A 26,600-nucleotide genomic window follows, 5' to 3' on the forward strand; every position below is an offset into this window, starting at 1 on the left:
CTGCCCAATTCCCGCTTTTTTCTCTCACTCTCTCCTTCCCTCTGCCGCCGACACATGGAATCGTCGGAGAACCTGTCGAAGATGGATGCGGCGGAGGTGCCGTAGGATCCGAGCATCACGCTCGCCCGGAAGACCAACTCGGAGACGTGGCAAAATCGCCGCATCAAAGCGAAGGCCGCAATGGAGGAGAAAATGAGGAAGTGTCTGGCTGCCGGTGGGCCTGGTGGTGGCGATGGGCATGGCGGATGGGACGGTAGGCGAGGCCGTGGCGGACGCCACCAGAAGGGAGCGCCCACAGTACAGACGACGTCGTGGCCAGAGCCTTACAAGCCTTCGTACTACTATGCAGCCAAGCAGCTCGCAAACCCCGCCAGTACGGTTCCTTACGTCGTCGATGTTAACGCGGCGCGGCTCTTCTCCGAGTATTCTTCGTCGGCGCTCGTCCGGGCGAGGACGGCGGGCGGAGAGGAGATGGGTGCCCACGCGCTGTTTGCTGCAATGCCGAGAGCCGGGGAGCCGGTGTACGACGCAAACAGGGAGATGCTCGATATCATCCACGACGAAGGCGAGGGAGGGGGAGGAGGGGGCTATGAGGACGCGCAAGTGGAAGACTCGGATATGCTCTAGTTTTGTTATCACTAGCCGGACATGTATTGTTTTGCTGCTCACTAGACGGATATGCATTGTTTCACTTTTGTAGCCTACTCGTGCTTGTGTGGTGTACAAGAAGTTGGAGAAGAAGTCCTTCACCGTCATGCATTGTTGGTTGAAGTTGAATGGGAAGCCAAAGTGGAACCTTTTCATTGCCAAGACCGCCGCCCAAGACAACAAGGAAGAAACCAGTGACCGTACTGACCCAACCCAAGAACCGCCGAAAAAGGTTAGAAGAAATCTGCGGGGCAAGAAGTGGGAGGAGGAGAGGGCGAAGCGAGAAGGTGCGGCGGCCAAGCTAGCGGAGAGGTTTGAGGAGATCTTGGCGAAGAAGGAAGAGGCATGTGTGAGGTGCTCGGACATCAAGGAGGAGCGGAAGGCGGAGGTTCAAGCAGTTGATGGATGCGGCAAAGAAGAAGATCAAGCTCGAAGAGAGGAGGACCATGATCGAGGACAGGAAGGCAGTGCTCGGGGAGAAGAAGGTCGCGCTCGAGGAAAACAGGGTGAAGATCGCCGCCAATGCGGAGGACGTCAAAATGTTGACCTTGAATATCGACTCTTTGGATGCCGACGCTAGTATTATCGTGCAAGCCATCCGCTATCAGATGCTGGAGTGGTAGAAAGATCATTTGCCGACGGCGGAAGATGAGGACGCGGACGCGAAGGCTGCCTACGCAGCAGCGACGGCACCTCCTTGATCGAGAAGCATCTTGCTAGGATGACCGGTCTAGCAAGGCAGAAATGCATGGACTGATATTATTTTGGATTCGGGCATGTAAAAACTAAGCATATTTGCCTCCTTTTGGTTGTGATCATGGATACGATCCGGCATCCGGCGCATTGTGTGGATCGGCGTAGATTTGAATTTAAGTTTACTGGTGAACAGAATGTGGCTACAGTTGAATGGCGTCTTCTCGCATCCGTGTCCACCAATTGATGCCTCGTCCATGGACGAATACGCGAGGATTTTTGTGGGTTGCGGCCTGATAAATTTCTGTGAGATGTTGCGTCGCGAGAAATGCATCCCGATGTGATTTTGCTCGATCAACAGTTCAACAGAGGATTCCAAGAAATAAACTGAATAATTCATGGCGATCGATCAGGTGGATGTTGTACATGAACGAGGGAATGGTGGGAGAAGGGGAGAAATGGTGGATTAGCGTTGTCCCCGATCCATGGGATGTGGCTCCATCGATCATGCAAGGTTCACATGACGTGGCAGCCAACGGCGTTGTCCTCGTTGAAGTAGTCCGCATCGAAGCGGGACGGCTGGGGCCGGACCAGTTGCTGGTGATGGGGAGGCTGCCACGGCATCGGCGCCGGCGGCATCGCGTAGTACCCGCCGCCGTTGTAGTAGGACGGCGCAGTCACGTTCGCCGCCGCGTAGTACGGCATCGTCGGCATGTACTGCATGGGCACGGCCATGCTGGGCGGCTCGGCGCGGTAGTACTGGTGATGCACCGCCGCCGGAGCTTGGTCGGGAGCGGAGGCCTTGGCCTCGGCGGCAAAGCCGTCGGCTTCTTGTTTGAAGGCGCTCCTTTCGTCACCGGTGGTGCCTTTGACCTTCTTGCCGTGATCATCGGCGTCACCGCCGTCGCCGCGCGGGGACTGCTGTTTCTGGTGCGCGCACTTGGTGCATTCTTTCTTGGACGACGCCGCCGGCGGCTTATCGCCGCTGTTGTCCATGCCGTCCTCCTTGCGCTTGCTCTTCTCGCCCGCCATCGCCGGCGCCGGCGCCGTCCAGTCGCCGCCGTCGCGATCCTTCCCGCCATCACCCTCGCGCTTCTTCGGCTGCTCCGGCGCCGCCTCCACCACCTCGGCGATCTTGCCGACCTTGGCGAGCTTCTTGACGAGCACCTTGGTGTCGACGTTGCCGACGACGGTGACCCGGTCGAGCGATGGGTGGATCTCCGTCCTCAGCACGCCCTTGAGGTTCATGGCCTTCATCACCTTCCTCCTGCAGCCGTCGCAGCAGCTCACGTTCACCTTCAAATCGACTCTCTGCACACACCACCACCAACAAAAACCCGGTCAGAGGTGTCCATTAATTCACAGCAAACACCATGGACGACTGAGCTCTGGATGTTAACCATACCTTGAGCTCTTCTTCCTTAGCCATGGTGATGATGACTACGGCGCGGGAGCTCAAGAGAGGCGACCGATCGCTCTGGAGCTGAGTGAGTGAATGATGAGGTGGGTTGGCTAGACCGTTGCCGCCCCGTATTTATACACCAGTGAACGAACACCGAACACACATGTGCAGTGCAGAGAGCTCTTGCAACGGGAGCAGTTTAGATACCCGGCCATACGTACACGGTCCGTCTGTTGATTCCTAGCTGTATTTACGCCTGCTATTGTAATCATCCTAGCATAAGGGAGGAGAGGGTATATACGGGGACAACTCAATCATGTGTACTTGCAGTTCATTTTTTTTTATGTACTTGCAGTTGCATTGCAGCCGCTCACCATGTTTGCTCTGTTCTTGCGCCAGCATCAGAGCAGGGCAGAGATATTATGCTGTGGCATCTTCACTGGCTACTGTAATAATATATGTGATGACCCCACATCTTTAGCTAGTACTACAATATTACTTCAACTGAAGGTTCTTTTCCTAGTGCATATATGCTATTAAAAAAAAATTGTGCGAGCTGGGGGCCCTTAATTTGAGATTATGTTGTTGACTTGCTGGGACATGGTTTATACAAAGTTGTACTCCCTCCGTCCGAAAATATTTATCGAAGAAATGGATAAAAATAGATGTATCTAAAACTAAAATACATCTAGATACATCCATTTCTCCGACAAGTATTTCCGGACGGAGGGAGTAACTGCAAATGGTTTATGATATCTGCAGTTCACTGCTGAGAAGAGCATGTAAGCATTGATCAGGCTGGCTGAATAGCCTGGCATACATCCTTCAGAAACAAATATACTAAGTCTACTTCATGGCTCTCTAACCATCCATTTGATATAGCTTTTGCAGCCATGTTACAGAGTATACAGCACAAAAGAGTAGAGGAGAGAGTACATTATACCGATAAATCTGATGGTATACATGTAGCCGCACCGGGAGCGATGATCTGGGATTCTGGGGGCAGGTACAAGTTGCACAGCTTTTAGTCCATGATTAATCACAGCCAGACGCACAAATACCCGAACAAATCCCGGTGATTAGTTTAATCCCAAGAATCAGCTCGCCATTAAGCATGGTACCAGCAGTGGAAAGGGGGAAGCCATCTGTATCGAGCCATCGTAAGTGCCTCACAGTCTAGCATAGGGAAGCATATAGCATCTCACGCCATTAAACAAGATTATACACACCATAGCAGAGGACATCCTTTTCCACTTCCTTTCTTCAAGTTGTGCATCTGCCGCAAAGCAGTGATCAAATGGTCACAAGATGCATAGTATCACTAGGAAGACAGGCGAGCGGAGGCAGGATATTCGGGGATCACCTTTTGATGAATACTTTTAGCAGATCTATGAATCAATTTTGAGAGTATGTCTGGTCATGGTTCAGCATTGTATTAGTATTATAAGACAACCTATGCATTTGCTGCTGCCTCAGGCAATATGACAGGGCCCAACCATGAGGCATCCGGGTAACAAGCACCTTTGGCTGGAATTTGGACTCCGGGCATCTTCAGAAGTGCAGGGGCAGAACATTGTTTTCATGCAGCCATCCGAGCTTCATCAGGGTCTGGGATGATGATATCAGTCCTCATCATTGGCCGGTACTCTGCAGGTATTTCAGCTCCCGCCTGCACACATAGCTCGACAACGGCCGGAGCTTTGCCATAGAAACTCCTTAGAGAGGATCTGAGAGGAGGGCCAGTGGGGTCAGGGACATGCCACACATAGTTCGGCGGTATGACCTCATCCACAACAGCATCCTGCCACCCGTGCTTGCCGTCTCGCCACTGGTGCTTGAAAGCCCCACAGAGCTTCACATTGTGTCCCCATGGACCAACGTGGACCTCAGAGCAGTACCCGCATGCTTTTACCGTATACTTGCTCATCAGCTGTGCAACACCCTGCCGGACATCGCAGTATGCTTTCAGTGTCCTCTCTGCATGCTCTTTCACATTGGCTGGCACGGGTGACTGTCCCTGTTGGTTGCTAAATGTGTCAAGCTCAGCAAGAAGAGATATACAGTCCTCCGATCGGTGTGGCTTAGGCTCATCGACAACTCCGCCACGGTCAATAACCTTCTTGCCAATCATCCGCACTGGAGCAGTCCGTCTCCTTGTGGGATATTGTGGTAGGTCGACACCAGCCTGAATGCATAGCTCAAGAATTGCTGGAATCCTGTCGAAGTCAAACCTGGTGTCATGCTTGACCCTCCGCCCAAATGGGTCAAAAAGATGGTAAGATTCGATCGGGAGCAGCACATCGTTGATGGATCCTCTGACCCAAGAGTGGTGACTATTTCGACGCTGGCTTCCTGAACCATAGCAATCTTGTATCTGGTGGCCAACTGGGCCAACATGGACTTGAGGGCATTTTCTACAAAATAACAAGACGGATATTAATATACAAGATATTTGCCGAATCATGTCACATGATAGTGATCGAAGTGCCTATACAAGGGTCTTGAAACATTAATGCATGTATAAACAGCTTATGGCACAGATCAGAATTTAGTGTTTACCTGCAACCATAAACTGTAACAACATTCAGAAGTTGAGAGATGCCTCTGATGAGCACTTTCCAGGTATCAAGGACTTCGTAGGCAACAGGCACAAGCTCTGGTAAAAGCAAACCGTTCTTTGGGGGCTCAAGAGGCTTCTCTATCCTCATCTGTGCAAGCCTCTTATCTTTGCGGGAAGCTTGAAGCATCTTTTTAATTGGGACAGGAAAGGGCTTCTTTTTGTTCTTCGGGTGTAATTCTGGGAGATCAACATTTTGCGGTTGTTGCTGATACCTCTCATGCCTCTTGCTAGCAGGATCAGGAGAGTACTCACAGCATGTTACTGACCTTGCCTGGCCAACCCGTTGAGGTTGGGATCCTATCTGTGACAAGTTGTAAACAAAAGGGATAAGCATAAACAGTGTTTGCAAACAGAGAGTGAGCGTAAAATTCTTCCACTGCGGCAGCACTCCATCACAAATTCTTTTCAAGCATTCTACCGAAACCAAAATGACAGTAAAACAAACCAACGGGCCGTCAATAGTAGTTATCTGCCAGAATGTAATCACAGGAATAATGGTGTAGACTGAAAGGGGATCTCAAATTCAATGTAAAATGGCACTGCAGCAGGCCTGGCTGCATAAGATATCCACAACTGAAAAATGATAGGCCCTACGAATCTGAATAATTTTTGTTCCTAGCTGGGTGTATAGAGATGATATACTTGTATTTGTCTTTAATGTTACAGCAATTTGCCAATCAATAAGCTAGAGAAAGGCATGGGAGTTAAAGCGCAGCACGGGTACTGAAAAAGTTTTGCTATGGAACAGCAACCCCACTTCTAATGATTACCATTCATACGAGCAACGCAGCATCATAAACATCCATTTTGACTACCTAGAATGGTTGGAGGGCACTTCATATACTCAATTGGCTAACCTCCAGATGACATAAGAATCCATTCAAGCCTCTTGGCTGTCCTGTGATTGACTGGGAAATGATTGTACAGCGAGAGCAAGGAATCGATACCTTTACTAACTGGTTGGCCCTGGTTCCATTGATGCCTGTCAAGCTAAAACGAACGCCTGAATTGAAGATTCAAAGGTGAACTTTAGACTCAATTATACACAATTCTGACAATAATGTAAGAGTTAGGATATTGAAAAGGCAGTGGAGCTGTGGAAGGCAATGAGGATTATTGCTTGGCAATGAGAACCTACCCTTACAGTTAAGTATCTCCATGATACAAACCAGCACCCAAAAAGAGCGCTGCTAAATTCAGCAGATACTGCTGCTTCGGTTACCCGGATAGGGAGGAGGAGCAGACGATGCCGGTGGCGGAGGAAGGGCGGCAGCGGCGCCGGCAAAGGAAGAAGAGAAGGGCCGGGGCGGAAGTGCGCAGGGAGAGACCGAGCCGCCGTCTCCTCGCGCCCGTCCGTACGCAGGGAGCGCTACTGCCGAGCCCAGCGGAGAAACTATTGGGTAGGTCGCGGGCACGGAGGAGGGTGGCAGTGGCCGGAGCTGACGGGCGGCGACGAGCGTTGCACGAGTGGCGGAGAGAGATAAGAACAGCAAGGGTGAAAATATCTCGGGTTGTTATTCACACGTGGGCCCCGTAGGTCTGCCTGATACACAGGCTCAGCAATTTGGGAAAATGGGCTGTAATGTGCATGAGAGTGCACATGTATTGGGCCTGAACACTCGGTTAGACTACCCATGATGGAGTAACATAGTTAGTAACATCACATATATTTAGATAAAATAAATGATGTGGCAAGTAATAAATGAAGAAAGAGAGGCATGTGGTAACATAGCTAGTTATTACTAGTATGAGTAAACATCACACATATCAAGGCAAGATGAGTCTATAGCCTAATAAATGAAGTGTTGCATGTTACCACACATATGTTACTTCCCACTATAGAGGTAGTAACATAGAACAGTAACATGCCCATGTTACTACTCTATGTTACTACCCATTGTGACTAGTCTAAAGAAAGAGCATGGCTGTTCCACTCGGTTAAAGAAAGGGAATTCCCTATTTACACGAAATCACTCCGTTCCTAAATACTCCCTCCGTTCCTAAATATTTGTTTTCCTAGAGATTTCAAATGGACTATCACATATGGATGTATATAGACATATTAGAATGTAGATTCATTTATTTTGCTCCGTATGTAGTCATTTGTTGAAATCTCTAGAAAGACCCTATTTGTCTTTTTAGAGATTTCAACAAATGAGTACATACGGAGCAAAATGAGTGAATCTACACTCTAAAATATATCTATATACATCCGTATGCTGTAGTCCATTTGCAATCTCTAAAAAGACAAATATTTAGAAACGGGGGAGTAGATCACATGATAATAGGTTTTAACTAAATTTCTTATAAAAGGAAAAAGACAAATACCAAAAAATCCGATAAAAAACGAAAACAAATAAACCGGCAACCAAAAAATGAATGACAAAAAAACGAAGGCAGAAATACAGTTGTGTTTTTTCAAAAAATATCATTTTCGAGAAGCACAATTTTTGTTTTTGTTTTTGAGAAGTACAGATCTATGTCTCCACTAGAAGCAAATTTGTGCTTCTCGTGGACACACATATTTTTCATTTCCGAGAAGTACAGTGTCGCTTCTCGTGGACACACATATTTTTCATTTCCGAGAAGTACAGTGTCGCTTCTCGTGGAAGTAAATCCGTGCCTCTATGTGCTTCTCGGAAAAGCACTTTTTTTTTCTTTTCGAGAAGCACAGTTGTGCTTCTCGCGGAAGCAAATCTATACTTCTTGTGGAAGTATAATTTTTGTTCCCTTTTTCAAGAAGCACAACTCTGTGCTTCCATAAGAAGCAAATATGTGTTTCTCGTGGAGGCATATTTTTACCCGCGCAAAAAAAGTTCACGCAATTGTTTTCTCCAAGCCCTAGGAAAAACCAGGTGAAAACCAAAAAGCCCAAAAAGCCTAGAAAAACCGATCTTAAATCCGAAAACGCGTATTGAAAAATTTTAAAAAAATCAAGAGGGAGCGCCCAGCACGCCACATGTGGTGGTGGTTGGACACACCACTTGGCATGCTCCCAAGCCACTAAAAGTGACCCCTGAAGGTCCCTAGCGAGAGGTAACCTCCATAGCACAAACGCCGCCCACTGAGAATAGATGTCATCGACAAGATAGTATCCCATGTTGCAGTATCGGCCGTTGACAGCGTAGTTGCACGGCGGTGATTCCCAATTGCAAAGCCTCCTGAACATCGGAGATTGCTGAAGCACGTTGACGTCGTTGTGAGAACCCGATATTTCAAAGAAAGCATGCTAAAGCCATAAGTCATGCGATGCCACCGCTTCTAGTATGATGGTGGCCTCTTTGGTGTGACCTTGATACATTCCCCACAAAACTTTGGGGCAGTTCTTTCATTGCCAAATGCATGCAATCAATTGATCCGATCATTCCTGGAAACCCCTGGCATCTCCAATAGCCAACAACTTCTTGTCCTGCGCATTTGGTTCTATAAGATACTCAGGTCCAAACACCTCCGCCACGGCGCGGCAAACTTGACCGTAGTCTTCAGGCATGTGCTCTCCCTCATCCTGACCATCTCACCAATGACATTTGCAGCAGTACCAAGTGCAAGCATCCTCAGAGCAGACGTGCACTTCTGCTTGGCAGAGAAAGACAGTTGTCCGCAACAATCCCTTGTGAGTTTGAAGTAGTCATCGTGTGCCTCCACTCGCTCCACAATGCGCAAAAACAATGGTTTTCGCATGCGAAAACGGCGACGAAATCATGGATCATCCAGGAAAATAGGCTTGGGAGCAAAGTAGTCCCTGTGCAGTAGCTTTGCTCCGGACAACTCTTCTCCCTTTACCACTCTTCTCCCTTTGATTGTGCCCTTGAACTTGAGAATATGCTCCACTTGCCGGTCCGTTTCCTCTTGCATGCTCATGAGCATGATCATGTCCACTTCTTTATCTGAATCCGAGGAATCGAAGAACTCATCTTGAATCATTTGATCAAGCTCTGTCGGTCCATACTCCTCGTCGGACGAAGCATCAGAATCCATCGATTTCCCTAATAAAATCACAAAAAATCCGGTCAGACAATGTGTCGAACATATCAAGCGCAATGCGGAGCCAGAGAGTTGTCGCCGCGGTGGCGTCCGGGCCGGCGACGACGTCCCCCACGACGAGGATGGGAGAGAGGACTGCTCTGCCGGAGCTAGGGGCGCAGTGGCTAGGAACACCTATGGAACGGGCACAGCAGCGGAGCTGCGAGACGGACGACACAGAGGAGGAAGAAGAGAGGAGAGAGCAAATGGATCTAGCAGCTCTCGCGGGGGAAGGGGGGATTTGGTGCAATTTGCGATGGAGTCGGACTATCGGGTCCGACGTGGCCGGCGTGTCCGGGCGCCACCCATATCCGCCCCATATTTGGGCTGGATGTGAGGGGTGTCAGTTAGCCTAGACATTTGAGGCCCGTTTAAGGAGGTTGTCTAGCGAAATTTCGTGACCGGTCAGTCCGCCCGGACGTATGAGGCGCCCGGCTGTAGATGCTTTTAGATACGAGGGGGTGCATGTTGTTTTCTTTTTTAACAGACGTGTGGGCGTTTGCATCTTGTCCACACGCGTGGATCCGCGTCTGTTTGGGGTGCACGAATCTTGGCATGATTGTGGTGTCACGTAAGACTGGGCTGGTGTGTGGGCATTCACCCGGTCGCCCACACGTCCGTTTCACCACACGGAGGGGCCGGTGTGTCGGCGTTTAGCAGTTCGCCCACACGTCAGTTTTCACTCACGCACAAGGGCTGGTGTGTGGGCATTTGCCATCTCGCTCACACGCCCGTCTCCTCTCCCACACCCAAGCTGCCAGTTGCCATGCGTTTTGCAGTGTACATGGCAACTGCCCTAGTGTAGCAGATGGCAACTCTTTTTTTTACCCGAACATGTCAGTTGCCATGTGTTTTGCAGGGTACACGGCAATTGCCCTAGTGTGCTTGTAAGCAGATGGCAACTCTCTTTTTACCCGAACATGTTGTTTTGCCATGTCCTCTTTGTAGCGCTACACGGTAACTGCCTAGTGTTAGTAGGTGGCAACTCCTAAGGTTTTCAAATCATGGCAACTATAGTAAACCGGACCATACATGGCAACTGCTTAGTGTTAGTAGGTGGCAACCTCTAAAGTTTTCAAATCATGGCAACTATGATAAACCAGACCATACATGGCAACAGCTTCAGTTGTCCAAAATGGCATCTGGCACTTGATCTGAGATGGCAACTGCAGTTGAGCAACCATGGCAACTGTAGTTTAGCGACATGGCAACTGCAGTTAAACGGACATTCAAGAGGGTCCGGGCCATGGCAACTGCGGGGACGCATGGTGACTGTCACGCGGGGCGTGCGGGACCGTGAGGTAGGTGGCTGAGAGAGGTCGTGTGGGCGTTATGCATTTTGCCCACACGTAGGCATATGAGAGGGACCGCAAGGAAAAAAAGGCGTGTGGGCGCTAGTTGTTTTGCCCACACATAGGCATGTGGACTGGTCCTCTTAGACACCACACAAAACGTGTGGGCAGACCCCCTTAACGCCCACACGTGTGGCAGTTATCATCGTCCTTTTTTAATCAGTTGCTTTATTGCTTCGGTGATGCATTATGAGATTGTAATATAGCCAGTGCAGATGATGTATGACTTCATATTTGTAATGAAAAAATTTATCAAAAAAAATTCACTTAACCCTCTCAAGTTCGGGATATGGCTCACCAACATTCTCAACTATAAATTGGACATGTGACCCTCCAAATCTTTCAAAACCACTGCGCATAATCCCCCAGGACGAATTTGCACAATGGTTTTGCCATAAAGGCAGTCCATATGGCATTACATGTACTATATAAAGAGGGAGAAGAAACCTTGTGACATGGCAATGAAGCTGGTATTTTATCATCGCTGCAGCTTAACATATGCCAAACATTGCCACCGTGGCAGATCTGCCTTCCAAAACCACCTTGGAGTTATGTGCATTGTTTTTAAACTAAAACTTTGGAGGGTCAGGTGTATGGTTTCATAGTTGAGGATCAATCAGCCAAGCTTTCAGACTTGAGGGTTAAAGTGAATTTACTTTTATTTAACTATATGCAAATATCTAATGAGCCGCTTGAACCGGACCACTGGCCCAAACTTGCATGTTAACTAGGACAAACCACACAAGCATCCATCTACTGGTTGCCAGTACGGCATTGCCTACAGGGCTCAAGGACCTCAAATTCAACAGTTGATGGAACTCTCCCAATGATGTATCTACTCGCAGCCTCAACAGCTCTGTTAGCCTCTTCAAGAGCTCTCTCACTCATATAACAACATTTACCCCACATTCTTGCAGCACTGCATATGCTTGTATCACCAAGCTTCCTACCATGGCCACCAGGGGTCGTATCCAGCGTGAGACACTCCAGCGAAGGAGCGCTCTCAAGGATGTGGATTACAAGCTTAATAAGGCTCTTGGCTGAACGGAAGCCAGCGATCATCACCCGTTTGAGGTGGTCATGCTGGTATGCCGGTTTCCCCCTTGGGTATGCATCGCCCCCAGCATCATAATAATGTATTATGGCATTTCGTTCTATCTGCAAATAATGATGTAGCATCAAACATTAATATCACTGTTCCTTGATAAGCAGTAGTTTAGAAGATAAATAAGACCACAATCGTTTATAAGATATATGCTCACTGGTTTTTCCATAGATATCAAGAAGACATGAATAGTGACTTACACGCAAGATGAAAGATTCCAAGGCAGGAGAAGCATCAAGAAAAGAAGCCAGAGAAAAGGTGTCATAGACAGGGGAACAGGGCCCTGATCCGTTAAGGACAATCTTCAAACTCTTGAGGTGGAGGAGCTTGTCAGGAAGCATTGGAGTGTTCACATTCTGAAGAACAAAGTCCCGAGAGTGATTATGTAGTTCAATATAGCCACTATAAGCTAGTCTGATGATGCTTATAAATATAATCTGATTGAAATGTAAACCCAAAACATATCTCACCATAGGACAACAGGGTAAGCCTCTCGACATTGCTAGCGATAGATGGAAGCTTGGCACGACCGTAAGAGATGATTCTGGACGGATATAAAGATGACAAATGTACTTCTGTAAGTTGGGAAGAATCTCCGATATAGATCTCTGGCGGGAACCCAACATAGTGAAAAGTGAAGAGATTCGGAGCGCTGATATCTATCACCTGAATCTTTTGACAACTTGTAACTATGAGCAAATTAAGTTTCTGCAGTGTACACGGTATCTTCAAACAAATTATTTCATTGCATGAAAATATATCCAACCGTTCTAAGCTGAAAGATTTTGAGAGCAACTTCCATAATCCTTCCTCAGTAATGCGAACACGGAATAGGTCTAAACTTTTCAATCTTTCAAAATAGCCAAGTGTTTCCATAGGTTGAAAAGTGCACTTGGAGATATTAAGGTGCTCAATCGAACTCGCAGCTTGCTCGTCAAATAAAACCATAGTTTTAAATAGCGCGCTAAGCCTCTTAGCGGCGGACCTTTTCTAAATGCTATAGCGTGCTATAGCGAAGCTATTTAAAATGTTTGTTCATTTGTTTGGATCAAAGTCTCTTAGTGCAAGACCTTCTGTAAATGCTATAGCGTGCTATAGCGGGGAGCTATAGCGGGCTATTTAAAACAATGTTATAAAACCGAACATGGAAAACAGTATTCTTCTTTCATGGAACGAGACAACGAAAAGCTTAGTTCTTTGATACCAGATTTGAGAGCAATTCTGAGCCACCGGTCCAGATGGAAGGCACTCGCACTGCTACAATGGAAAAGATCAAGTTTAAGTGACTTCACCTTCATCCCATTTTTAGAATAACTATTAAGAATTTGGTCAACTTTGTTGATGTGATATATTTCATTTCCCTCAAATTTGTCGCCAATCAACCCAAGTGTTCGTTTATTGAGTTTGAGATTTGAATAACATCTCCATGAATGCAGAAATCGTTTAGATACACAGGCGGCACGGCCAGCGTCTTTTACTGGCATAAGTGAATGTATATGATGTAGCATATCCTGCAGAAACATTGTTGACAAGTTTAATGATTAGATTATAGTTAGTGATTTCACTTAGAACATACAAAAAATTATATTGTTATAACTGGCACATGCGTGTTGCATCAAGACCTACATTAAAGATAAAAACAACACACTGGACTAAACTTGTTTAAATGTTGTTAGCGAATCTACCATGCAAGATTGTTGATCGATAACAAGAGGTGTACATATGAGTGCTGCGTCCAAATGCATCTACCACGAGAAGTTAAAATAAACATGCAGTTATTTGCAACCCACCTCAGGAAGTTTGTCAAGCTCAATGCCTTGTCTCCTTTTGGGGGCACCTTGAAGAATGTCGCTTTCTCGGCAAGTTTGAGCCTCTCTTTCAGCTGATGAATCCCTCCATCCCCTGCCTTCAGTGCATTTGGTCTCATTGATATCAATTTTGTTCATCCAGCATGCCATTAACATTTCACGTGATTACAAAAGTAGGAACGGTAAGCAGTACTCCCTCTGTAAAGAAATATAAGAGCGTTCAGATCACTATTTTAGAGATCTAAACGCTCTTATATTTGTTTACGGAGGGAGTAATAAGTTGGGGTTTTGTTGGAATTGTTTATTCAATCTAAAGCGCTAACTTAGATGTACTTTCAGTGTTTTTTTTTCGAAATTCCACGCTGAATTGATAGTATTTCCTATCTGGCATCTTAGTTCCTTGCATAATCTAACTCGATAGTATCGCCCACTATCCAAAAAATCTTTTTTCCCCACAGCCAATTTTCTGCAGTTTATCAGAACCATCAGGTATGGTGGCACATAACCACATATATAAAGAATTGCCGGGAGGGATTGGCCCAAATTGCCATACACCAAACCAACGCCAACTGACGGCTGAACCGGATTTATGACGGATGAAACTGGTAGAGGTAGAGGGAAATTGAAAAGATTAAAGATGCATCAGTTTAACGGAGCGCTACTGCGGGAGAGAGATTGCTATGAGATGATTTTTCGCCTAAAACAGAGATGCGGAGAGGGATACGTACTTGCAGGAGGAGCGTCGAGTTCCGGCAGGAGCTGCTGTGTCGTGCGCACGACGCTCTGGATCTCCATGGGCGCGCTCTGGTGAAACCCTAGGTGCTGACGTAGGTGAGGGGTGGACATGGCGATCTCACCGTGCCAGGCGGCGAGTTAAGGCGGACAGGGCAATACGCCGAGGTCTCTACCATAATTTTTTTTTATATATAGGTGAAGGTCTCTACCATATAGGAATGCTCCTAGTTTTTTTAGACAAACTCACGAAGCTTTTATTCATCCGTCACACAGTTGGCACGAAGCAAAAATCTCCAGGATGGCCTAACCAAACATGACGGACGATCCCCCCGGTCAAACGAGCCGGCACGGCCCATCCCGTTGTAAACGTGCCTGGCACGACACGGCCCACCAAGGCACGATTAATAGTCGAGCCGTGCCGTGCCGGCCCACATGCTGCAGGCAGCAACCCAAGCACGGCACGGGAAGTAAGTGGGCCGGCCCGTGGCACGCCAGCCCGTGTCGGCTTGATTTATTTTTTATGTGAAATACCTTAAAAACAGGAGGAAAGTCAAAAATATAATTTTTTTTTAAATCGGTGAAGTATTATGTGGGATAAATTTAGAGTTTTCTTAGTACCTACATCATTAAAACCTTCCATCTCGAAGAAATAAAAGAATACAAGACGTGCTCTAGAATTACAAAAAGATAAAAAAACATACAAAGACTACAGAATAATAGCACAACTACTCAGATCCAAGCACTACATAAGTGTTTCTTTTAGAATCCCCTAAGAAAAGCGAGCCGCACAAGGGCGTGCAAACTTGTTTTCCTCTCGTTTCCTGGCGGCTGTAACCCTAGCCGCCGCCAGGAGAGGCCGGTCTTCCAACACCGTCCTCCGGCGGCTCCCCTCCGTCGGCGACCTCGGTCGTCAATGATGAGGGGGGTCGCCGGATTCACTCATGTGAATCATTTCTACTCTTTCGTAGTCTAGATTTTTAGGTTGTTCATCGTCTTTGCTTCGGCGGCGACGATGACGGCGCTGGATAAAGATTCTTTGAATCCTTCCCTAACGAGGTCATTGGTTCTATGGTTGGGGATGAATTTGAAAACCAGTCTGTTCAAGTAAGGATGGCGTGGCGGTAGCGGCATCCTCGCGGTGGACATGTGTCTTCGGGCTCTGTCGTTGCGACGACGTTTGCTCCAACGCCGGCGCGGAGCTCGGGAGATAGTCCAGGAGCAGATGCAGATTGTGGTCTGCACCGATGACATCTGGAAGACGGAACGTGTGCTGGGCTCGTGGTTCATGGAAGGCAGGTATGGTTTCCTCCTTCGGCGTCTTAGTCGTGGTGGGGTGCCAGATCTGGAGTTCGATGGCGTGTCCGGGGTGTTGCCCCGGTCTGATTCGTTCAACGGTAAGGTCTTCACTTTTGGTGAGCCACCTTGGAGGTCCGCAAAGCTGCATATCAGCGATGGAGCTGCGTCGAGCTCGGGCGAGGAGGTGATTCGTCATTCTTTTCTTTGGTGGATGTTGTGGTGGTGCCGGAGGCAGGTGACGGGCGTTGGTGTCAAGCTCAAAGATGTTCGGCTATCTTTTCAGTTTTGTCATGTCGGCCTTTACGTGATTTGTACTTTGATCTCTACGATATGAATGAGACACATATTACCATGGGAAAAAATCGAAGCACTACAAAAATATTGAGCATATTAGAGTATTAGGTATTTATATAGGACATATATATATATATATATATATATATATATATATATATATTTCAAAAAAATGGACCGTGTCGTGTCGGCCCGCGTGCCCAGCCTTTAGGTCTAGGCATGGCCAATGGCGTGCCGCGTGCCAGGCCTGGCCTGTCTAGTTCGGGTCGTGCCGTGCATGCGTGCTACTGGGCCGACCTAGTTAGCACGGCCCGTATGGCCAGCTTTGGGTCCGTCACGTAATTTTGCAGAAAACTCTATGTATTTTTTGTTAATTAACCTGCAGTACACATTTAAGTCACAGTCGAACCGTTATTTTATATGTTTTCGAAAACCCCCTGACTTTCTAGGTAATTCATCAGCCGATCATATTTAAGTAAAACAAATATTTTTAATCATAACTCCGATTTGAACATGTTGCATATGAAATTTGATAAGAAAAATGTGTACAATCTGAATGTGATGATATTTTTACCTATTAAATATTTTTAAATATTATTTTGGAAGATATTGAAGTCAAACAAATGCCTTTTCTAAATTATCAATATCTTTTAAATTGTAACTCCGATTTTAACATTTTATATATGAAATTTGATTAGAAAACTGTGTAGAATATGAATATGATATTATTTTTACCTGTTAAATATATTTAAAATATATTTTCAAGCGAACTTATAATCTATAGCGCACGGTTCATTTTTCTTTCATACCGGCGGTGATCCGGATTGTAAATAAACACCCACTATATCCGGATTGTAAATAAACACCCGTAAAACCATATAGTGACGAAAGAAAACATCAATAACCACACGTGCACACCTCTAAAAAATCTCACAGGGGAAAAACAACAGATTTCTCATCCCGGGAGAGAGAGAGAGAGAGAGAGAGAGGAGGGAAGGAGAGGGAGAGTGAGAAAGACGCCTTAGGAGTAACCACATTCAAACACGTTTTGGTTTTGTGTGAACACTAAGGCCACCGACAGCGAGGGTGAGAAGGAGGATAGGTGGCAACACAAATGTGATGCCTCACTAATATAATGGACGTGGACCTTGTGGTCTTGAGTGATGGTTATTGGGTTAATATCGTGTGTTATTTTTTCTTCTGATGCAACGCACGAGCTTTTTTGCTAGTATACTAAACCTAGCTACGATTCTTTTTTCTAATTTTTTTACTTTTTCCCATGGTAAAAATTGAACCAATGAGGTTGTCACATGCTAACTTGTGGGGGATATGGCTGGGGACGTTATGGGGTGGCTCTAGCACAGATTCAAGAGAAGATTGTCCAACATCGTCTAAGATGGTTTAGGTGTTGGGGAACGTAGTAATTTCAAAAAAAATTCTACGCGCACGCAAGAACATGGTGATGCATAGCAACGAGATGGGAGAGTGTTGTCCACGTACCCTCGTAGACCGAAAGAGGAAGCGTTATGACAACGCAGTTGATGTAGTCGTACGTCTTCACGACCCGACCGATCCAAGTACCGAATGCACGGCACCTCCGAGTTCAGCACACGTTCAGCTCGATGACGTCCCTCGAACTCGCGATCCAGCAGAGCTTCGAGGGAGAGTTCCGTCAGCACGATGGCATGATGACGGTGATGATGATGCTACCGATGCAGGGCTTCGCCTAAGCGCCGCTACGATATGCCGAGGTGGATTATGATGGAGTGGGGCACCGCACACGGCTAAAAGATCAACTGATTAACTTGTGTCTATGGGGTGCCCCCCTGCCCCTGTATATAAAGGAGGGAGGGAAGAGGAGGCCGGCCCTCATAGGGCGCGCCCAAAGTGTGGAGTCCTACTAGGACTCCCTAGTCCTAGTAGGATTCCACCTCCCACTTGGAGTAGGAAATGGGGAAGGAAGAAGGAGAAGGAAGGAAGGGGGCGCCCCCCCTCCCTAGTCCAATTCGGACCAGTCCATGGGGAGGGGTGCAGCCACCCTTGAGGCCTTTTCTCTCCTTTCCCGTATGGCCCAATACGAATTCCCGTAACTCTCTGGTACTCCGAAAAATACCCGAATCACTCGGAACCTTTCCGATGTCCGAATATAGCTTTCCAATATATTGATCTTTACGTCTCGACCATTTCGAGACTCCTCGTCATGTCCCCGATCTCATCTGGGACTCCGAACAAACTTCGGTCATCAAATCACATAACTCATAATACAAATCGTCATCGAACGTTAAGCGTGCAGACCCTACGGGTTCGAGAACTATGTAGACATGACCGAGACACATCTCCGATCAATAACCAATAGCGGAACCTGGATGCTCATATTGGCTCCTACATATTCTACGATGATCTTTATCGGTCAAACCGCATAACAACATACGTTGTTCCCTTTGTCATCGATATGTTACTTGCCCGAGATTCGATCGTCGGTATCTTCATACCTAGTTCAATCTCGTTACCGGAAAGTCTCTTTACTCGTTCCGTAATGCATCATCCCGTAACTAACTCATTAGTCACAATGCTTGCAAGGCTTATAGTGATGTGCATTACCGAGAGGGCCCAGAGATACGAGATACCTCTCTGATACACGGAGTGACAAATCCTAATCTCGATCTATGCCAACTCAACAAACACCATCGGAGACACCTGTAGAGCATCTTTATAATCACCCAGTTACGTTGTGACGTTTGATAGCACATAAAGTGTTCCTCCGGTATTCGGGAGTTGCATAAACTCATAGTCTGAGGAACATGTATAAGTCATGAAGAAAGCAGTAGCAATGAAACTGTAACGATCATAATGCTACGCTAATGAATGGGTCTTGTCCATCACATCATTCTCCTAATGATGTGATCCCGTTCATCAAATGACAACACATGTCTATGGTTAGGAAACATAACCATCTTTGATAAACGAGCTAGTCAAGTAGAGGCATACTAGGGACACTTTGTTTTGTCTATGTATTCATACATGTACTAAGTTTCCGGTTAATACAATTCTAGCATGAATAATAAATATTTATCATGAAATAAGGAAATAAATAATAACTTTATTATTGCCTCTAGGGCATATTTCCTTCAGTCTCCCACTTGCACTAGAGTCAATAATCTAGTTCACATCGCCATGTGATTTAACACCAATAGTTCACATCACCATGTGATTAACACCCATAGTTCACGTCGCCATGTGATTAACACCCATAGTTGTAACATCCCAAATTTTCAATTTGGTATGTTATACATAGATCATCATTTTGCATATCATATTTTATTGCATTTTGACGAATCCTCGATAAATCCTAAGCAACTCAAGGACCCTCGGAGAGAGTTGGGGATTTTCTCGAATTTTCATATTTGATTTCCATCAAATAATAAAACGAGGATTTTGGTTTTAATTATTTTTCTCTCCGGAAAAATATTTCATTTTTAAATAAACGAGAGGAGAAAATATGACTTCTCCAAAACAATTGAAATACTGGAGGAAAAATGTTAAAAACATTATTTGGAATTTATTTGCAATTTTTATTGCATTAACAATATTGCATGTTTTCAAAATATTTATTTTTGATTTTAAAAATGTTCACCCTATTCTAGATTTTCTAACTAGACGGGGAAAATTTATTTCATATTTTTCTGATTTTTATTTATTTTTCTACGCAATATTTTCCGCGGAACTTATTTAAAAAAAACGCGCCCGCGCCGACTGGGACAAAGGCCCAGCCGACGGCCCGCCCGCGCTCTCTCCTCCTCCCGCACGGGATCGCCGCCCGAGTCCGGCCGCCGCACGACGCCGCCGGCCGACCCCTTCCCCAAGCACCGACGCCCCCCTCCTTAAATACCCCCCCTCGTTTCTCTCCTCACCCCGAGCCGCCGCCGTCGACATCGCCGCCGCCGCCCGCCCGCATCTCGCCCGCCGCCGCCGCCGGGAGCCCCGGAGCCGCCGCCCCTCGCCGCCTCCCCGAGCCCCGCACCCCGCCGCCGAGCCCTGCCCCGCCGGAGCCCCTCGCCGGAGCCCGCCGTCAAGGTACTGCCGCCGGCCGTTTTCCGTCATTGACCGGTTTTCTGTAAAAAAACCCCTTTTTGTTAAAAAAACCCTAGATCGGTTTTTTTTCGGTTTTCTTATTTTGCGAGCGTTCACCGAACCGTTCGTCGGTTTTTCTCTGTTAACGAACGTCCGTTATTTAACCGTTCGTCCGTTTTTCTTTTTGTCGGATTTTCTCGTTATTTTCTCAGATTCGATTTCTGATCGAATTTTCGATTCTGTTTAACTTTTCGCTCGTTTATCGGAATCAGGTGATTCAAGCGCCTAGAGTTTCGTCTCGAAATTCTCTTTCCGTTTAACCTACTCAAACAAGTTTTTGCTACAGTAAAATTTGACCTAGATCCAGATTAGCAAACGAAGTTTCTTTCTTTCGCCGTTTGACTTTCGTTGTTTCTTTCGAGTTGATTCTTTTTGCAAACCGGAGTTCTTAAGTTGAACTTTCTGGTTGGATCTTCCATTCGAGTTTTACCTGTGCATTAGTTGAGTACTGATTGTATGCTTGTTTGTTTGCGATAGAGTACCCGGAGTGTGCCGCTTGTTACTTCGACTCGTTAGGTTTTGCGGATCATCAGCAAGGCAAGTAACACTTTGATCATATCCCGTTCATACCCAGTTTTATTGCATTAGATCTATTTCCTCAAACATTGCATGATTAGGATCTAATTAAATTGTGGGTATCTGGGAAGTAGTTGAAGTAGTACCTATTACCTGTTTTCTATTCAAACCCTTGGGAGTTACTTCTACGTTGCTTTTATTATTGCCATGCTATGCTCGTAGACGTGGATTGGGTTTGAGTGATATTCATGACAGATGTGAGATGTCTAATAATGGTTCAACTTAAGGTGGCAACTAAAACTCACATCTGGGTGGATTGAGGCACCTGGAGAACCCAGTGTTGTCTGTATGTATAAGGTCCGCCACCCAGGCTCAAAGGGATCATAAGATTATTCATGCTAGAAACTTCCGTGTGCAGCCACAAGCTATTATGGGCTCTAGCATAGCTGAGTAGGTTACAGGATCTCTTGAAGAGGTGGACTAGCAGATGTAGGGGAAAGTAGGTGTACCGGTCCATCCAGAGTAAAGAGTGATTGTTTCTGAAAGACTGTGTCTCGGTCATCCGTTTCTCAAACATCATGCAGTGCGAGAATCAAGCGGAGGCGATCGAGTCTTGTGGGGAAAAGTGCGCAAACCTCTGCAGAGTGTACAAACTGATCATGATTAGCCGTGTCCCCGGTTATGGACAACTTGAGTATCTAGTACCTGGATTGTCATTTGAATCTCATCACCGTGATACTTATAATTAATTTTGTTGGGTTAATGATGACACTTAATTGGGATTGAGTTGGAGGTACCTTCTCAATGTTTCAACCACCATGATAGTTAAATAAAATTTATTCCTTTTGAAGTAGGATAAAATTGGCTTTTCGCAAAACTGTAACCATAGAGCTTTCCACCAGCCATATATGCATATAGTATAGCATTATTATTGTTCATTGTTCTCTATGTGTTGCATTGCCAGCATATTCTATGTGCTGACCCGTTTTCGGGCTGCAACGTTTCATGTTGCAGACTTTTTCAGATGACGAGTAAGGTGCCTTAGGTCGTGGTCTTATACTCAGTGATGCCGCTGGAGTTGATGGACTCACTTATCTTCCAAGTCTTCCGCTGTTATCGTTATTAGATGGCCTTAAGCCATGTTTTCATACTTAATCTCTTTGGAGATATTCGATGTAATAAGTGTGTGATTGCTACTCTGTTATAAATCCTCCATTTGTACTGTGCGTGTCAGCATTACTGATCCAGGGATGACACTGGTGCACAGCAGCACAGGCCATTTGAGGTCTGGTCGCTACAATAGTTCACATCGCCATGTGACCAACACTCAAAGGGTTTACTAGAGTCAGTAATCTTAGTTCACATCACCATGTGATTAACACCCAAAGAGTACTAAGGTGTGATTATGTTTTGCTTGTGAGAGAAGTTTAGTCAACCGGTCTGCCAAATTCAGATCCGTATGTATTTTGCAAATTTCTATGTCTACAATGCTCTGCACGGAGCTACTTTAGCTAATTGCTCCCACTTTCAATATGTATCCAGATTGAGACTTAGAGTATCTGGATCAGTGTCAAAACTTGCATCGACGTAACCCTTTACGATGAACCTTTTGTCACCTCCATAATCGAGAAACATATCCTTATTCCACTAAGGATAATTTTGACCGATGTTCAGTGATCTACTCCTAGATCACTATTGTACTCCCTAGCCAAACTCAGTGTAGGGTATACAATAGATCTGGTACTCAGTGTAGGGTATACAATAGATCTGGCTGAGGCATAGGAAATGACTTTCATTCTCTTTCTATCTTTTGCCGTGGTCGGGCTTTGAGTCTTACTCAATTTCACACCTTGTAACACAGGCAAGAACTCTTTCTTTGACTGTTCCATTTTGAACTACTTCAAAATCTTGTCAAGGTATGTACTCATTGAAAAAACTTATCAAGCGTCTTGATCTATCTCTATAGATCTTGATGCTCAATATGTAAGCAGCTCCACTGAGGTCTTTCTTTTAAAAACTCCTTTCAAATACTCCTTTATGCTTTCCAGAAAATTCTATATTATTTCCGATCAACAATATGTCATTCACATATATTTATCAGAAATGCTGTAGTGCTCCCACTCACTTTCTTGTAAATACAGGCTTCACCGCAAGTCTGTATAAAACTATATGCTTTGATCAACTCATCAAAGCGTATATTCCAACTCCGAGATGCTTGCACCAGTCCATAGATGGATCGCTGGAGCTTGCACATTTTGTTAGCACCTTTAGGATCGACAAAACCTTCTGGTTGCATCATATACAACTCTTCTTTAAGAAATCCATTAAGAATGTAGATTTGACATCCATTTGCCAGATTTCATAAAATGTGGCAATTTGCTAACATGATTCGGACAGACTTGAGCATCGCTACGAGTGAGAAAATCTCATCGTAGTCAGCACCTTGAACGTTGTCAAAACCTTTTTCAACAAGTCTAGCTTTGTAGATAGTAACACTACTATCAGCGTCCGTCTTCCTCTTGAAGATCCGTTTATTTTCTATGGCTTGCCAATCATCGGGCAAGTCAACCAAAGTCCACACTTTGGTCTCATACATGGATCCCATCTCAGATTTCATGGCCTCAAGCCGTTTCGCGGAATCTGGGCTCATCATCGCTTCCTCATAGTTCGTAGGTTCGTCATGGTCAAGTAACATGACCTCCAGAACAGGATTACCGTACCACTCTGGTGCGGATCTCACTCTGGTTGACCTACGAGGTTCGGTAGTAACTTGGTCTGAAGTTACATGATCATCGTCATTAGCTTCCTCACTAATTGGTGTAGGAGTCATAGGAACAGATTTCTGTGATGAACTACTTTCCAATAAGGGAGCAGGTACAGTTACTCATGAAGTTATACTTTCCTCCCACTCACTTCTTTCGAGAGAAAATCCTTCTTTAGAAAGGATCCATTCTTAGCAATAAATGTCTTGCCTTCGGATTCGTGATAGAAGGTGTACCCAACTGTTGCCTTTGGGTATCCTTTGAAGACACATTTCTCCGATTTGGGTTTGAGCTTATCAGGATGAAACCTTTTTCACATAAGCATCGGAACCCCAAACTTTAAGAAACGACAACTTTGGTTTTCTGCCAAACCACAGTTCATATGGCGTCATCTCAACGGATTTAGATGGTGCCCTATTTAACGTGAATGCAGCTATCTCTAATGCATAACCCCAAAACGATAGTGGTAAATCGGTGAGAGACATCATAGATTGCACCATATCTAATAAAGTATGGTTACGATGTTCGGACACACCATTACGCTGTGGTGTTCCAGGTGGCGTGAGTTGCGAAACTATTCCGCATTGTTTCAAATGAAGACCAAACTCGTAACTCAAATATTCTCTTCCACGATCAGATCGTAGAAACTTTATTTTCTTGTTACGATGATTTTCCACTTCACTATGAAATTATATGAACTTTTCAAATTTTTCAGACTTATGTTTCATCAAGTAGATATACCCATATCTGCTCAAATCATTTGTGAAGGTCAGAAAATAACGATACCCGCCGCGAGCCTCAACACTCATCAGATCACATACATCAGTATGTATTATTTCCAATAAGTCAGTTGCTTGCTCCATTGTTCCGGAGAACGGAGTCTTAGTCATCTTGCCCATGAGGCATGGTTCGCAAGCAACAAGTGATTCATAATCAAGTGATTCCAAAAGCCCATCAACATGGAGTTTCTTCATGCGCTTTACACCAATATGACCTAAACGGCAGTGCCACAAATAAGTTGCACTATCATTATTAACTTTGCATCTTTTGGCTTCAATATTATGAATATGTGTATCACTACGATCGAGATCCAACAAACCGTTTTCATTGGGTGTATGACCATATAAGGTTTTATTCATGTAAACAGAACAACAATTATTCTCTAACTTAAATGAATAATTGTATTGCAATAAACATGATCAAGTCATATTTATGCTCAACGCAAACACCAAATAACACTTATTTAGGTTCAACATTAATCCCGAAAGTATAGGGAGTGTGCGATGATGATCATATCAATCTTGGAACTACTTCCAACACACATCTTCACCTCGCCCTTAACTAGTTTCTGTTCATTTTGCAACTCCCGTTTCGAGTTACTACTTTTAGCAACTGAACCAGTATCAAATACCAAGGGGTTGCTATAAGCACTAGTAAAGTACACATCAATAACATGTATATCAAATATACCTATGTTCACTTTGCCATCCTTCTTATCCGCCAATTACTTGGGGTAGTTCCGCTTCCAGTGACCAGTCCCTTTGCAGTAGAAGCACTTAGTCTCAGGCTTAGGTCCAGACTTGGGCTTCTTCACTTGAGCAGCAACTTGCTTGCCGTTCTTCTTGAAGTTCCCCTTCTTCCCTTTGTCCCTTTTCTTGAAACTAGTGGTCTTGTCAACCATAAACACTTGATGTTTTTCTTGATTTCTACCTTCGCCGATTTTAGCATCGCGAAGAGCTTGGGAATTGTTTCCGTTATCCCTTGCATATTATAGTTCATCACGAAGTTCTAGTAACTTGGTGATAGTGACTAGAGAACTCTGTCAATCACTATCTTATCTGGAACATTAACTCCCACTTGATTCAAGTGATTGTAGTACTTGTCAAAGGTCTCATACCTTTCGACATGGGCATGAGTCTGAAATACTAATTTCAACTCTTGGAACATCTCATATGCTCCGTGGCATTTCAAAAACGTCTTTGAAGCCCCGATTCTAAGCCGTAAAGCATGGTGCACTAAACTATCAAGTAGTCATCATATCGAGCTTGCCAAATGTTCATAACGTCTGCATCTGCTCCTGCAACCGGTCTGTCACCTAGCGGTGCATCAAGGACATAATTCTTCTGTGCAGCAATGAGTTAATACTCAGATCACGGATCCAATCCGCATCATTGCTACTAACATCTTTCAACTTAGTTTTCTCTAGAACATATTAAAAATAAAACAGGGGAGCTAAACGCGAGCTATTGATCTACAACATAGATATGCTAATACTACCAGGACTAAGTTCATGATAAATTAAAGTTCAATTAATCATATTACTTAAGAACTCCCACTTAGATAGACATCTCTCTTATCATCTAAGTGATCACGTGATCCATATCAACTAAACCATGTCCGATCATCACGTGAGATGGAGTAGTTTTCAATGGTGAACATCACTATGTTGATCATATCTTCTATATGATTCACGCTCGACCTTTCGGTCTCCAGTGTTCCGAGGCCATATCTGCATACGCTAGGCTCGTCAAGTTTAACCCAAGTATTCTGCGTGTGCAAAAGTGGCTTGCACCCGTTGTATAAGTACGTTGATCTTATCACACCCGATCATCACGTGGTGTCTCGACACGATGAACTTTGGCAACGGTGCATACTCAGGGAGAACACTTGTACCTTGAAATTTAGTGAGAGATCATCTTATAATGCTACCGTCAATCAAAGCAGAATAAGATGCATAAAGGATAAACATCACATACAATCAATATAAGTGATATGATATGGCCATCATCATCTTGTGCCTTTGATCTCCATCTCCAAAGCACCGTCATGATCACCATCGTCACCGGCGTGACACCTTGATCTCCATCGTAGCATCGTTGTCGTCTCGCCAACTATTGCTTCTACGACTATCGCTACCGCTTAGTGATAAAGTAAAGCAATTACAGGGCGATTGCATTGCATACAATAAAGCGACAACCATATGGCTCCTGCCAGTTGCCAATAACTCTGTTACAAAACATGATCATCACATACAATAAAATATAGCATCATGTCTTGACCATATCACATCACAACATGCCCTGCAAAAACAAGTTAGACGTCCTCTACTTTGTTGTTGCAAGTTTTACGTGGCTGCTACAGGCTGAGCAAGAACCGTTCTTACCTACGCATCAAAACCACAATGACATTTCGTCAAGTTAGTGCTGTTTTAACCT

General features: G+C 45.2%; 3 protein-coding genes across 5 annotated transcripts; all 3 read right to left on the reverse strand.

The window, feature by feature from the left end:
• Window positions 1-1,718: 1,718 nt before the first annotated feature.
• LOC123054279 (uncharacterized) lies at window positions 1,719-3,287 on the reverse strand. The gene is made up of 2 exons (XM_044478010.1): window positions 2,747-3,287; window positions 1,719-2,652 (listed from the first exon to the last, which is right to left on the reverse strand). The coding sequence occupies exons 1-2, from the start codon at window positions 2,768-2,770 to the stop codon at window positions 1,858-1,860; spliced, it is 819 nt and encodes a 272-aa protein (XP_044333945.1). The 5' UTR covers window positions 2,771-3,287; the 3' UTR covers window positions 1,719-1,857.
• A 239-nt stretch (window positions 3,288-3,526) lies between these two features.
• Window positions 3,527-6,842, reverse strand: LOC123054278 (APO protein 1, chloroplastic). 2 transcript variants are annotated; one of them, XR_006426092.1, is made up of 5 exons: window positions 6,502-6,842; window positions 6,311-6,366; window positions 5,303-5,664; window positions 4,107-5,157; window positions 3,527-4,019 (listed from the first exon to the last, which is right to left on the reverse strand). XR_006426092.1 is itself a non-coding variant. In XM_044478008.1 (4 exons), the coding sequence occupies exons 1-4, from the start codon at window positions 6,521-6,523 to the stop codon at window positions 4,323-4,325; spliced, it is 1,275 nt and encodes a 424-aa protein (XP_044333943.1). In that variant the 5' UTR covers window positions 6,524-6,842; the 3' UTR covers window positions 3,527-4,322. The 2 variants fall into 2 exon arrangements, 1 of the variants encoding a protein (XP_044333943.1); XM_044478008.1 differs by having other exon boundaries at window positions 3,527-5,157.
• Window positions 6,843-11,341: 4,499 nt separating this feature from the next.
• Window positions 11,342-14,547, reverse strand: LOC123049814 (uncharacterized). Of its 2 annotated transcripts, XM_044472684.1 has the most exons (5): window positions 14,380-14,547; window positions 13,634-13,749; window positions 12,314-13,354; window positions 12,044-12,199; window positions 11,343-11,896 (listed from the first exon to the last, which is right to left on the reverse strand). In XM_044472684.1, the coding sequence occupies exons 3-5, from the start codon at window positions 12,467-12,469 to the stop codon at window positions 11,492-11,494; spliced, it is 717 nt and encodes a 238-aa protein (XP_044328619.1). In that variant the 5' UTR covers window positions 12,470-13,354; window positions 13,634-13,749; window positions 14,380-14,547; the 3' UTR covers window positions 11,343-11,491. The 2 variants fall into 2 exon arrangements, with proteins under 2 accessions (XP_044328618.1, XP_044328619.1); XM_044472683.1 differs by lacking the exon at window positions 13,634-13,749 and having other exon boundaries at window positions 11,342-11,896; window positions 12,314-12,387.
• Between the last annotated feature and the right edge of the window lie 12,053 nt (window positions 14,548-26,600).

The sequence above is a fragment of the Triticum aestivum genome, chromosome 2D, assembly GCF_018294505.1.
Source record: "Triticum aestivum cultivar Chinese Spring chromosome 2D, IWGSC CS RefSeq v2.1, whole genome shotgun sequence".
In the NCBI taxonomy this organism is placed as follows: Eukaryota; Viridiplantae; Streptophyta; class Magnoliopsida; order Poales; family Poaceae; genus Triticum; species Triticum aestivum.